Raw genomic sequence first — 14,543 nt, 5'->3', positions numbered from 1 at the left:
TAATAAGGAATATACAATAAAATGTTGATGATAGAATCTAGTGATGGTGGGTATATAGGGGTTCACGCTAAAGCCTTTCAACATCTCCCTGTATATTTGAAAAAGTTGATAACAAAATGTTAGGGAAATTAAAGCAGACCAGGGCAGAAGTGAGGAAGCAGCACAGAGGAAGGGCCTAGTGCAGTGAGACCCACATTTTGATAACTGGGACCACCTGGTGCAGAAAAGCAAGTGGACAGTTGCCAGCATGTGTTGTGTTCCGGAGGCCTTGCTTAGAGTGGAAGCACATGGGATTCATTGCCCCTCTGACTCTCTGGGATCTGAAGTGGTATGCGACCTCTTTCTCATGACTTCTGCATGCTAGCCTTCCTCACCTTTTAGCTAACCACTCCTTATGCTTCGGGAAGATGGTCAGCCTCCGGGTTACTTACAGCCTGCATGGCTACCATGGGCCGAGATAATACTCTCTGTTTTTCTCTTTGTCTTTCTCCCTGGTGACTTTCAGAGTTGGTGTTGACCCCGATCAAGACCCACCACCCAACAATGACAGCTTTCAAGTCTTACAAGGGGTAAGTCACAAGAGATGCTTCTTCCCGGGGAAGACATTGGAGCATTCGCCACATGCCAGGCACTTTGCCTAGATTCCCTCATTGTGATCCTGACAACAGCCTTATGAAGTATGTACTGCTCTCCCCATTTTGCAGATTAAAAGCTGAAGTTTGGGAGTTTGAGTCATCTCAGAGTAAGTGATGGAGCCAGGATTTGTCCCCAGGGTATGTGTTCTTAATCAACGTTATGAAAGGTGTGAGCTCGCCAGAAAGAGTCCTGACTCCTCACTTTTCAATAGTGGATATTGGTTCTACAACTGGTTCTGAGTCTATCAGTGGTGCCCAGGAGAAAGAGAGCAATACGATTTGACTCTCCAGCCCAGGGATCTGAGGAAGAAAGGAGAGACATCAGGTGCCTGAAGGCATTCCTGTTCCTCCAGGGCCTGGGATCCTCTAGGTGAGGAATTTGGAAAGGGCATAGTAGGGACGGCTTGCCTTTGCTCCATGAAGTCCAGGGTCTCAGATGGGAAAACCAGGAGCTTGGGGCTGGAATCATGCAAAGGTTCATTTACTCATATGTCTGGCACCTGGGCTGGAAGGACCCAACCACAAGGACCTCTGACAGGAATGTCTGTGCAGGGCTTTTCCATGTGGCCTGAGCTGCCTGCCAGCATGGTGGCTGCTGGGTAGTTGGATTTCTTATATCATGGCTCAGGGTTCCAAAAGCAAGTGTCCCAGCAAGCAAAGTAGAGGCTATATCACCTTTTCTGAACGAATCTTAGAAGTTCTACAGCATCACTTCCATGGCTTTCTATTGCTTAGAAATGCATTCCTAAGACCAGCCCAGATCCAATGGGAGGGGATAGAGACCATAACCTCTGGATGGGAAGAGTATCAACAAATTTGCAGACAAGATTTGAGGTTGCCGTATCATCCCTGTTGTGCAGCTGTTGGGATGATTTTGTCTCTAGGTTTGGCTCTTTACCCAGGTCAGCATGACCTGGGCAGGCAAGGTGGGGAAAGGAGAGTTATGATAGGGGCAGAAATGTGTTACCAATATATTATTTGACCTTGGGAGTCAATAACTATGTCATTCAGCATTGAATGCCCAGTGCTGAGCACAGTGGCTGGCACATACGGGAACCAGATAGGTGTTTGTTGGGTGGATGAGGGAATGAGAGGTGCAATGTGCAACAGGCAGCTTTACTGACCACATGTGTATGTTGTCCATGAAACCCTATTCTTTTTTTTCCAGTCGGTTTTGAATCTGACTCATCATTGCACTTAATCCTAAATCCAGTCTGCAGCAGACTTCAGATTCCATAGGATCTTCTAAATGATTCCATCTACCAAATCAGATTTAATAAGGCTGGCAAAATGTGGTGCTGTGTGGAGGTCAATGGGGTGCCACTGTAGCCTTTTGTGGTTTCTTTCTCTTTAAAGGTGGCCACAGCCTGATAAGGCATTTATAGCATTGATGTCTGTTCTAGGTCCCTGCTCAAGGGACACAAAGCCATGACCTGGAAAGTTCTGGACACTTTGGGAAGAGTTTTCAATAAGCTTCATTGGAGATTTGGCGCCCACTTTAATGAGCTCCAGAAGACCTTTGAGATGATCTTAGACTTGGCCATTATGTCAATTGGGAACATGTGGTCTCAATGAGAAGTTCTCTGAAAATTTGCTGTTTGACTCTAGCTTTGATTAAGGACTTTAGAAAACAGGAGTTCAGGAACTGAGCACCTTGAAGCTAATTTAGAGTATAACAGTTTGGGAGATCTTGAAACGCATCCTGAGAAAAACCCAGGGGAAAACATGATGGCTGTCCTTATTTCACCAAAGGGAAGATAACGGCTCTGGTAGGACATGGCTGCCCTATTCTAAAGCATCCTCCACAGAACTGTGGCCAGTCTACATTAATTTTGTAAGAAAAAAAGGCCAATAGCAGCTGGATCGTAAGATTTGGAGAGGTTTCAACTTGCTCCGGACCATTCAAAACATCCCCACCCGCTTTGCTGTTTCCCATTGCTCCTACCTCTGCATTCAAGCATCTGTAACAGGAAACAAGTGAAAGGATTTGGCTGGTCATGTAGTAGAACTTACTATGTATCACATAAGCCCCGCACATTGGGAACACTGGGCTTGTAATTAGATTCAGTAACAAGCTTACTGTCACTTTTCTGTGGAAATGTTTGAATGAGAAAGCAGCAGGTCCAAAGTGCTGAGGGTTCTTGTATTTAGTCCATGCAGTGACAGCTAAAATAGCCCCCGCCCCTAGGTGGAGTGAGTCTCAGGAACCTCCCTGGATGGGCCTGGATGGATGAACTCAGTGTTCCTGTCAGCTCCCAGAGGGCCCCTTGGGCTGAGAGCACTGCACATGTGGTGTTGTCAACGAGCTGGCAGCCACTCATGCTGCACTCCTAATGGCACCCTGTTTGCCACAGCCCTAGCCAGAAGCTGTGTCACAGCTTCCCCAGACCTCCTTCCTTCCAAACCTCACACACGGTCATGCAGAGGGCCCCTCAAAGTCAGTTCCACTGACCTTTTGAAAGGTTTTCAAGATTGTTGTCATATGGGGAAAAACATGCAAACTTCAGGCTTGGTTCTCCAGGACACCCTCTTAGAAATGACTCACGCCCTTGTGCAGAGAGGACCTTATTTCTCCAGTTCCTCCTGGTCTGACCTCCTCATTCTAGTGAGCCACTAACAGCAGGGTTCGGTGCACTCTGTGGTCATGAGAAACAGGAAAACAGAAATAAATGGGCTTCTCATTTTTGGGTGAAACCCTGGGTTCTTGCAGTTTCCCCTGAAATAGATCCAGGTCACATGCTCAGTGTTGTCATGAAACTGAACTCAGAGGTAGGGAAAGTCCAGATGTTTGTTCTCTACCAGAGAAAAAAAGGGCAGTTCTCTTTACCTCATTTTCTAAATAATCGTCCTAAAAACAACAAACAAAAAAGTGACATTTGACGGGAAGGCATGTCTTATAATGAGCACAATTCTCCTCGCTGGTCTTGAAGCCCAAGGCTATAAACAGAGTCATGGCTAGGGAGCTACAGAATATTAGCTCATGTGGGAAAAGGAAGGGAGCTGTTGGCTAGAACTTTGCTTCATGTGGGGAAAGCATAAAAATATTGTGGGCAGACTTCAGCTTTGTGTCCCTGGCAAGTTTGACTCATTAGAACAAAACAAGACCAAAAAAACTCAGTTGCTTTGTTTCTCTGGAGGTCTTGGTGACTTTGCAACCAAAACAAAAACAACCCCAGCTGGAGGCAAGCTGCCCAGCCCTGGGGGTGGCCTCCCACCCCATTAAACAGGAGGACTTTTCACGCCAGACCAGACAGCTGAGATTTCTGTTGGCGGCACATGCAGACACATCATTCACTTCCTTCCCTGAGTTTACAGAAGAGTACTCATTGATGAGGCCACTTTGGAGCAGCTGAGAGTGTGAATCTGAATTTATCCCAGTTTTACCATATCAACAGGACAAGGTCACAAGCCAGATATTAATGGAGTGTGGAGGAAGGGAAACCACCAGTGCCTGTGTATATGTACACATATGTGTGTGTCTGTGTGTATGTAGTGAAAACTGTAGAAAATCAGCAGTTTATAGTTGCGTTCATATATGACTTTCTGAGCAAGTTAGAATCATTTGTTTCTGGGTTCTCCTCGTTTTTTTTGTTTTTGTTTTTGTTTTTGTTTCTCCAGGCTGAAATCTGACACCTGTAAATCTGTCACCTAAACCTTTAACTTCAAACAGTTGCAGAGGTGCCTTTCCTCCAATTGCTACTCTGTGACCACCCCCATCTCCATTTTTTTTGTGCTTCCAAATGCCTCCCTTGGCCCCTGATTTCCCTTTCTGCTCTTCCTTTTCTGTTTTCTAAAAACTCAGAGTCAAGATCAGTTTATTCATTTATTTGACAAATAGTTATTGAGCACCTGTTCTGTTTCAGACATACTTTCAGGTTCTGGGAAAATATCTGCAACAAGATAGATGAATCTGCATCCTGAAGGGCTTGATGACAAGGTGATAAAGGGCGAGGGTGGAGAGTGGCAGAAGCAAGATAGTGGAGACACTCAGGCCTCACCAGCCCCACTGAAGCAGAATCTGCATTTTAACAGTGTCTCCAGGGAATGTGTACATTTTACCATTAGAAAAGCCCCGATATAGGCAATGCATAGCTCTGGAGAGTTTTAAGCAGGGAAGAAAACTATCTGTGTATCATGGTCAGAGACTTGACTCCGGTTTTTTTTTTCGTTTTGTTTTGAGACAGGGTTTCCCTCTGATGCCAAGGCTGGAGTGCAGTGGTGCAATCACAGCTCACTGCAGCCTTGACCTCTTGGGCCCAAGGGATCCTCCTCCCTCAGCCTCCTGAGTAGCTAGGACCACAGGAGTGTGCCACTTCACCAATTTAATTTATAAAATATTTTTGTAGACACAGGATCTTGCTTTGTTGTGCAGGCTGGTCTCAAACTCCTGGGCCAAGTGATCTTAACCCTCCCAAAATGCAGGGATTACAGGCATGAGCCCACTGTACCTGGCTGATTCCGTTTCTAAACCCTCTTATTACCCTCTGCTGAGAAATATTGGTCCCATTATCCCAATGATATAACAAAGGCCCTGTATTAGTCCATTCCCACACTTCTATAAAGAACTACCTGAGACTGGGTAATTTATGAAGAAAAGGTTTAATTGACTCATAGTTCTGCAAGCTGTACAGGAAGCATAGCTAGGAGGCCTCAGGAAACTTACAATCATAGCGAAGGCAAAGGGGAAACAAACACGTCTTACCATAGCGGAGCAGGAGAGAGAGAGAGCAAGGGGGAAGTGCCACACATTTTTAACCAGATCTTGTGAGAACTCACTCACTATCACAAGAACAGCAAGGGGAAAGTCTGCCCCATGATCCAGCCACCTCTTACCAGGCCCCACCTCTAACACTTAGGATCACAACTTGAGATGAGACTTATGGGGGAGGACACAGAGCCAAAACATATCAGGCTCAGGCTAAGCGTGGTGGCTCATGCCTGTAATCCCAGTACTTCAGGAGGCTGAGGCAGGTGGATCACCTGAGGTCAGGAGTTCAAGACCAGCCTGGCCAACATGGCAAAACACCGTCTCTACTAAAAATATAAAAATTAGCTGGGCATGGTGGCAGGCACCTGTAATCCCAGCTACTTGGGAGGCTGAGGCAGGAGAATTGCTTGAACCCAGGAGGCAGAGGTTGCAGTGAGCTGAGATCATGCCACTGCACTGTAGCCTGGGTGACACAGCGAGACTCCATCTCCGAAAAAGTAAAAAAGCATATCAGGCCCAAATCAAGTGACATCATTTATTTACTCCTCTGCTCTGTATTAGTTGTCTGTGACTCCTGTAACAAATTACCACAAATTTGGTGACTTAAAACAATAGGGTTTTTTTTTTTTTTTTAAGGGACAGGGTTTTGCCATGTTGGCCAGGCTGGTCTTGAACTCCTTGGCTCAAGTGATCCACCCATCTTGGCCTCCCAAAGTGCTGGGATTATAGGCATAAGCCACCATGCCCAGCCAAAACAATGCAGTTTTGTCATCCTTACAGTTCAGTAGATCAGGTATCTGGTGGGCTCAGCTGGTCTCTCTGCTTCCAGTTTTTCAAGGTATTGGCAAGCCTAAGCTCTGGGGAGAGAAGCCACTTCCAGGCTCATTCAGATTGTCAGGTTGTCATAGAATTCAGTTCTATGTGTTCTTACTGCAAAACCAGCAACAGTGGGGCGAGTTTTTGTCAAGCTCTGAATCTCTCCTGCCCTTTCTTCTACTACATTCCTTCCTCTGACTCTTTTGCCTTCCTTGTCATTTTGTGTGTGTGTGTGTGTTTTTTTTTTTTTTTTTTTTTTGAGAGAGAGTCTTGCTCTATTGCCCAGGCTGGAGTGCAGTGGTGTGATCTCAGCTCACTGCAACCTCCGCCTCCCAGGTTCAAGCAATTCTTGTGCCTCAGCCTCCTGAGTAGCTGGGATTACAGGTGTACGCCACCACGCCCAGCTAATTTTTACATTTTAAGTAGAGACGAGGTTTCGCCATGATGGCCAGGCTGGTCTTGAACTCCTGACCTTGAGTGATCTGCCCACCTCAGCCTCCCAAAGTTCTGGGATTACAGGCGTAAGTCACCATGCTTGGCCCTCCTTGTCCACTTTTAAGGGCCCACGTGATTGTACTGGGCCTACCGGGATAACCTTAAGTCCATCCACAAAGTCCCTTTTGCCAGGTAGTGTAACAGGCTCCAGGGATTAGGCTGTAGAAAGCTTTGGTGGGGTGGCCATTATTCTGCCTACCATATGCTCCATCCCTGAAAAAAAAAAAAAAAAAGTAAGCTGTTCTTATTAGTGTGATGACCTTAACTTTTTAAAACATCTTTTAATATTATGTAAGAATGGAATGAAATGTAACTCTACACAGATATCATTATGTATTCATTCTAGAAAAAGCATTTCAAAAATAGGACTGTTTGCTATTCCCCAGTTCTTTAATCAGCTTTCTTTTTCTTCATTACATTTGTCAGTCAATATGTATTTGTCTGTCTCCCCTACCCCTACCCCCCTCCCCGCAACCCCCGCCACCTTCACCTTCTGGAAAGAGTGCTCCTTGAGGGCCAGGTGCTAAGTTATATTCCTCTTTGTGTTTCCAGCACCCAGCATGGTGCCTGGCACATAGTAGGTGCTTAATGAATGCAGAAGAAATAGACACTCATTGTTACATGCTCAAAAAATGGTAATAAGCAGGGTTGGTGGTATTTTCTTGAAGGGGCTTCTCTATTAATAATGGCAGTAAAAAGATGAAAATTCCTTGTGTAAAAAGCCACACAAGATAGCCAAATGATGTTAATGACTAGGCTTTTTTTTCCCCCCAAACAAATATGTGCTTGAAATTATATATCCAGTCTTTGGAAATGAACTTAATTAGTAATATGAGCTCTAACTACATGCCAGATTCTGGGTTAAATATTTCACAAATATTTAATCAGCACAAAAAGTCACATGGCAAACAATAATGAGTCAATATTTGTTGAGTGCCTGCCACATATCAGGCACCATCCTAAGTCCTTTAAATGAAAAACCTTTTACAGTTCTAAAATAAAACCTTTTTTCTCTACATTCACAACACTTGTAATGCTAAATATATAAGGTCTTTTTCTGTACCAGCCAGTTCTCCAATTCCCAATGAGTACTAACTGGACCTCCTACAGTTTAACTCACTACCTACCTGGAGTTAGCATCAGATCCCATAGGTTAAGGACTCAGTCCCACAAGACTCTCCCCACTTCAGACACCAGTTGCAAGTCCCAGGTCGTGACCTGCACTTCAGACTGACTGGCTATGGGGGGGTTCCCACCCCCTCCTCAGGTTCGATGATTTGCTACAATGACTCACAGAACACAACTTTTACCATTACCAGTTTGTTAGAAAGGATACGATTCAGGAATAGCCTAATGGAAGACATGCATAGGGCAAAGGATGGGGATGGGAGTATGTGGCGCCAACTTGGAAGCCCTCCAAATTGTGTCATTTAGGGTTTTATGGAGGTTTCATTACATAGGCATGGTTGATTAAATCAATAGCCATTGATAATTAACTCAATCCCCAGTCCTCCCCTCCCAGGAGGTTGGGATGGAGCTAAAAGTTCCAATCCTCTAATTACATGGTTGGTTTCTCTGGCAATCAGTGTCCATTCAAGAGTCACCTTATTAGCATAAATTCAGGTGTGCTTGAAAGGAGCTTATTATTAATAAAAAAGATGTTCCTCCCACCCCATCTACTCAGGAAATTCCAAGGGTTTTAGGAGTTTTGTGTCAGACAAAAACCAGATATATATTTCTTGTTCTATCACAACATTCCAGCCTCATAATGCCCCTAGAGGTAGGTAATTATTAATATTTCCAGTTTACAGATGAGGATCCTGAACCACAGAAAGGTTAGGTAACTTGCCCAGAGTCACACAGCAAGGCAATGGCAGCGGCACAGTCAGGACCCAGATAGTCTCTTGAGAGAGCCTGTGATATCCACACCTACACTTCTTGGAGTGCTGTGTCGCTTTTGAAACATTTCTTAGAGAAGCCGTGCTTCTGCACAGGCTTGAAAGATGAATAGAGGTTGGCCAGGTAGGTGTTCTGGGTGGGAGAAGGTGAGAGGAAAAAAGAATGCTCCAGGCTCTAGAAGTTGCCTGAGCTAAAGACATGAGGTGTGAACCCAGGTTTTGAGGAGAGACGAGTTGAGAGAGCAAGTCTGCTTTTTCCGTGGACAGCACAGGAATGGAAAATCCAAGAGTCGCCAAGTGCAGCCAGGAAGGAGGCTCCGCCTGTTCCCACAGTGACCCACAGGAAGGGCTCTCAATGGCTTCTCTGTGATGGCAGCCCCAATCATGTCATGAAGCATTCATTTGTTGCTTGTCTTCTGGGTCAGCTTTAAAAAATTAGTTCTGTCCCACAGAACTGCCCTGATTTCCCCAAAGCCACCATATGTGGATTTATCTAAGTTCTTCCTGTACCTAATCATGCTTCTGGCACCATCTCTTGGAATAAGAAGTTGTTTAACACCCTTTTCACAAAGTTACGCTTTTGATTTGTCCTGAATTTACCCCTTGTAGCCTCTAAGCATTATCTCTTAGTTTCTTACATTTCAGGATTTGCTGTGGAGTCTGAGGTCACTTTATCTTATTCATGGATTGCAGGCATATCTTTCAGTAGCCTGAGAAGACCTTTTGTTAGTTTGCTGTCAAATAGAAGCCATTCCCTTGCTTTACTCATTTTAATTGTCTCTTTTGGGGCTTATATAAGTCTCTTGTAGCTTTCTTTTTTTTTTTTTTTAATTTAAGTTCAGGGGTTCTTGTAGCTTTCTTGAGATTAAATGGCAAGAAATTAAGTAGTCCGGTGACAATAAATGCTTTGTGGTTTTGCAGAGGTTAAGATGACAGAGTAGGGTTCATTGTTTTCATCACTGATTAAGGGAAGAAGTAGAAGAAACTGACTCTGGGGGACTCATTTTGTGCCTGATGGTTTATAGTATCCTTCCTGATGATGTTTATCATTGTGCTTTTTCCTTAGTAAAATTCTACAGGCACTTAGAACTGAGAGCTTAGAGCCTATTACTTTATAAAGAACCATTTAATTTTTTCCATTATATGTTTGCCTATCAAAAAAGTCATCTGCTACTTTTCTACTCAGTCATGTCGCATTTGGGAATCTTCCCAGAGTTGTCATTGGGTTAGCAATCAGTCACCCTGCAAATGGAGGCATTTCTGTGCTCTCTCTCTTCCATGATTTATAAAAACGTAAAATCAAATTGGTCTCTGGAGTCTCTCCTTGTTTCTATTTCCTGAATCACAGACGGGCCTATTTAACTGAGCTATTTCCATATCCATCACTAAACATTCCTGAAATACCGAGGGGATTCAGTTTTTTAAAATATCTTTGCGGTTGGAAACTTTAGGAGTGTATTAATAAATAGTGCTTGCTAATTTCTCTCCTTTTTGTCTATGTGCTTCTCAAAGATCTTTGATTAATTATTGGTGTTGCCATTGCAGGTAGAATTTACACTCGCCATGATTTAAAACTACTTGTAATTTTGGTTCAAGTTGTATTTGGTGATTGTCAGTTGTCCCTCACTTGCGGAGTTGCCTCTCCCTGTAATATTAAAGAGAATGATGATAGTAACAGCTTCGCAAGCAGTCTGTGCTTTCAGAGCCCCAGTAGTACCCTCAAATTGCTGCAGTCGATCTGAGTTTTATATTAACTGTGCTGCTTCTGATACTTGCACAGAACAGATTTCCTAAACCTTAAATGAATGTTTGATTTTGCAGGTTATTTTGAAAATTACAAGGTGGGGATGTTTAAATTGGAAGGGCATGAGAGTAGCAAGGAACTTGCTACTTGAGGGTAGATAAAATAACAGAATTGTTAGTTCGGGCTCATTTCCCCTGCTCACTGATCCCACCTTCCTAAAACTGGTGGGGAAACAAGTACCTTACCACCTGGAGCACAGTGTAGGTCCCTCTGGGTAAGGACCACAGAGAAGCCTTAACTAGTTTGTCAGGATACTCAACAAAATGTGGTTTCCACAGGCCTGCTTTGGGGATGGGAATTGGAAAGTTGCTTTTAAAAAAGCTTTTAAAAATATTCTCTATAAATCAATTTTGGCCTGTTAGGATCTAGACTATTTTAGGGTAATGAATCTGCTGAAAGATACGTCGAGGAAAATTGCAATAAAATTGAGTTTGAGCTATCCACAGACATAACCCAGCCTTTTTACTTGGGAGACTGTTTTTCTGCCTTTTGAGTTTATTTAATTTCTGCTCAAATGCTACCTCCCAATATATCTTTGAAAGTCTGCTGACATGGGATGTTTGACTGTGAGCTCCAGAGCTATACAAGTGATTTTTAAAGTTTTTTCTCCCCTTTCTTTGAGATCCCTTTTGTACAACTAAGCATGTGCCCTCTTGTTTGTTCCCAGGACGGCCCAGATTCTGCCAGAGGAAACCGGACAAAACAGGAGAGCGCATGGATATTCAGGCTGTGGTACAGCTTTGATCACAAGTATCCTTTTAAGTAGCATCCCCTGTGTCAGTGAAACATTGGGGATGAAATCTTGTTGAATTGTCAGTGAATGACACCTGGTAAGTAAGGAAAGATGCATGCTTGGGACAGGGATAGTTCGTCCTCTCATGGAACATGTGCATTGAGCATTCAACCATGGGTAGTCCTGGTGAGTATCTGGCCAAGAGGAATGTTTGCATATCCTTAGAGTAATTACCCCACAACCTGGTAGACTCATGTAGTTCTTAAGAGCTTTGTGTCCAGGGAACTATGCCTTTTTAGGTGATTAGATTAAAATTACACAATGAATCATGCTGTGGTCAGAAAAGGAAGTAGAACTTCAGCTGTTAATCCCTATGGGGAGGATAATTCCTATTGGATGAACTTGGCCAAGTCTGATCTTGTATGATCTGACATTGGCATAACTGGACCACATGCAGGGCAAACCCTGTTCCTGTAGATTCACTTGCTCTCACGTGAAAATTAAAAACCAAAATCTTAAACCCTCTTGGTTTTTTTGTTTTGTTTTGTTTTGTTTTGAGATGAGGTCTCACTCCGTTGCCCAGGCTGGAGTGTGGTGGTGCACTCGGCTCACGGCAACCTTCCCCTCCCGGGCTCAAGCAATCTTCCCACCTCAGCCTCCCAAGTAGCTGAGACCACAGGTACATGCCACCATGCCCAGCTAATTTTTTGTATATTTGGTAGAGAGAGAGTTTCGCCATGTTGCCCAGGCTGGTCTCAAACTCCTGGGCTCAAGCAATCTGCCCGCCTCAGCCTCCCAAGGTGCTAGGATTACAGGCATGAGCCACTTCGCCCAACCCCTCATGGTTTCTTAAGTTGACATAGTCATCAAATGGGCAGGTGGCTTATTATATATGGTCTTTGGAGATGCTGAAAATGTTAAAAATTTATTGAAGTATGACAGATATACAGAAAAGTACACAAATAATAAGTGCTCAGTAAATTATCACAAAATAAACACACTCATTTAACACCAAACCAACCAAGAAACAAAATTACCAAGGCTGGGCATGGTAGCTTATGCCTTTAGTCCCAGTACTTTGGGAGGCCAAGGCAGGTGGATCACTTGAGCCCAGGAATTATAGACCAGCCTGGGCAACATGATGAAACCCTGTCTCTACAAAAAATGCAAAAATTACCCAGGTGTGGTGGCACACACCTGTAGTCCAGCTACTTGGGCTCTGTCTCCAAAAAAAAAAAAAAAAAAAGAGAGACAGAAACAAAATTGCCAACCCCCTCATGCCATGACTCAATTACTACTCCTTCCCCCTCCCCAAATGTAATTGCTCTGTTGACTTCTAGCAACACTTAATAGTTTTACCTATTTTTCAACTTTCTATAAATAGGATTATATAGTATATATATTTTAGTGTCTGGCTTATTTGGCTTGACATCATGTGTATAATACAGCCATGTTGTTATGTGTAGTTCTAATTCATTTGTTCTCATTGTTCCATAGTATTTCTTATATAAATATATTACAATTTATTCTATTATTGATGTACATGTCTTTTGATGTACATATACATATTTTTTTTGGTAATCTACCCAGGAGTAACATTGCTGGGTCATAGGGCATGGGTAGGTTCAACTTTAGAAGACAGTGCCAGTTTTCCAAAATAGTGGTACTACTTTACACAGTCACTTCTAGTGTATGAGAGTTCCAGTTACTCCACATCCTCACCAACATTTGGTGTCGTCAGTCTTTTTAATTTTAGCCATTCTATTGGGTTTGTAGTGGTATTTAATCATGGCTTTAATTTGCATTTCTTTCAACTTTACAATATGGTGTGAAATTGATCTGCGTTCAGTAGAAACCATACTTTGAATACCCATACAACCATCCTGTTTTTCATTTTCAGTACAGTATGTAATAAATTACATGAGATATTTAATACTGTATTATAAAATAGGCTTTGTGTTAGATGATGTTGCCCAACTGTAGGCTAATGTGAGTGTTCTGAGCACCTTTAATGTAGCCTGGGCTAAGCTGTGGTGTTTGGTAGGTTAGGTGTGTTAAATGCATTTTTGGCTTATGATATTTTCAACCTAATGGGCTTATTGGGATGTAACTGCATCATAAGTCGAGGGGCATCTGTAGTGTGTAGAGACCAGGGATGCTGCTCAATATCCTACCATACACAGAACAGCCCCCATAACAGAGAATGATCTGGCCCTAAATGTCAGTAGTGTTGAGGTTGAAAAGCCTTGTGTTAGCGTCTAGGAGAGAAGCTATGGGTAGAGTGAAGAATGGTCCTGTATGGGAAGTTGAGAGATTTATAGTCTGAGTAACCTTACTGAAATCATTTGATGTTGCCAAGTCTCAGTTTCTGCCTTTGTAGTAGCCCCAGGCTACCCCTAAGGTCCTGTCCAACTTCAACATTTCCACCACCTGCCCTCTGGGTAGAGTGGCTTAACAGGAATCCATGCAGAGAACAAGAGCAGAGGGGACACAGGGGCTGCAGCTCCCCACTCCAGGGACACTATCTCCTGTTTCCAAGGCCTGGAGCCAGTTGTGTGTCAGAGGCTGAAATGCTGATTGAAACCAAAACTTACATTCAGCATGACAAAGGGAGAAGGGGGATCTAATTTCTAATTAATCAAATACACGTTTGAACTGAAAATTGGGAATTACCAACCCAAGAGTTAACAGTTACTATTTAAGGCTGATAGGGTGTATCTTACTCTTTGATTCAAACTGTTGCATGTTACAAGTATTTTGTGTATTGTACTAGTAAAATGGGGAAAAGAAGGTTTTTGTGGGTGGAATGTCAGGCGATTTTTAAGCACATTTTGTTGTGTATATGTTTTCTTTGCAGCCATTTTTCCTTAATTCCCATTTTAAAGTTACCTGAAGCCCATCCTCACACACAGCGGCCCCCCACTAACCACCACGCTCCCTGCCTGGTGTGGCTTGCTGGCTCGATGTCTGACCAGTCCCCAGGTGTATGATGTAAGTACTGCATGTCAGGGTTGGAGTCCTGGTCACCATGCCAGGGCAGTGTCTTACATAAGAAGAAGAAACCATCATACTTATGCCTCCAAATCCACAGATTTTTGCTTCTCTAATAAGCTGATTAGAAATGGCCAACTTACCTATGTTTATAGATTTTGCACAGTAACAGAGAAACCTTTTACCAGGGTAATGGGATTCCCCAACATCGGCAGCTGTGGTATAGTAGAAAGAACACTGGATTTGGAATCAGAGCCACTGGATTGGAACGCAACCCCTGACAGGCCATAGATGTGCTCTGCATCTCAGTTTTTTTTTTTTTTTTTTTTTTTTTGAGACGGAGTCTCACTCTGTCACCCAGGCTGGAGTACAGTGGTACGATCTCGGCTCACTGCAACCTCTGCCTCCTGGGTTCAAGCAGTTCTTTGCCTCAGCCTCCTGAGTAGCTGGGATTACAGGCACC

At 43.5% G+C, this 14,543-nt stretch overlaps 1 protein-coding gene across 3 annotated transcripts in view; it reads left to right on the top strand.

Moving 5' to 3' along the window:
• Positions 1–14,543, top strand: part of SLC9A7 (solute carrier family 9 member A7) — a 1,149,612-nt gene that overhangs the window by 122,210 nt on the left and 1,012,859 nt on the right. For all 3 annotated transcript variants that reach the window (XR_007722480.1, XM_050775599.1, XM_050775600.1), the window contains 3 exons: positions 506–569; positions 11,024–11,106; positions 13,975–14,080. Coding sequence is in view for 2 of the 3 variants with exons in the window: in XM_050775599.1 (XP_050631556.1) it covers positions 506–569; positions 11,024–11,106; positions 13,975–14,080 (253 nt within the window). In the remaining variant the exon portion in view is untranslated. The remainder of the gene's footprint in view (positions 1–505; positions 570–11,023; positions 11,107–13,974; positions 14,081–14,543) is intronic.

The sequence above is a fragment of the Macaca thibetana genome, chromosome X (assembly GCF_024542745.1).
Source record: "Macaca thibetana thibetana isolate TM-01 chromosome X, ASM2454274v1, whole genome shotgun sequence".
NCBI lineage: Eukaryota > Metazoa > Chordata > Mammalia > Primates > Cercopithecidae > Macaca > Macaca thibetana.
Note: the sequence above shows the minus strand (reverse complement) of the source record. Positions and strands in the feature narration are given on the sequence as shown.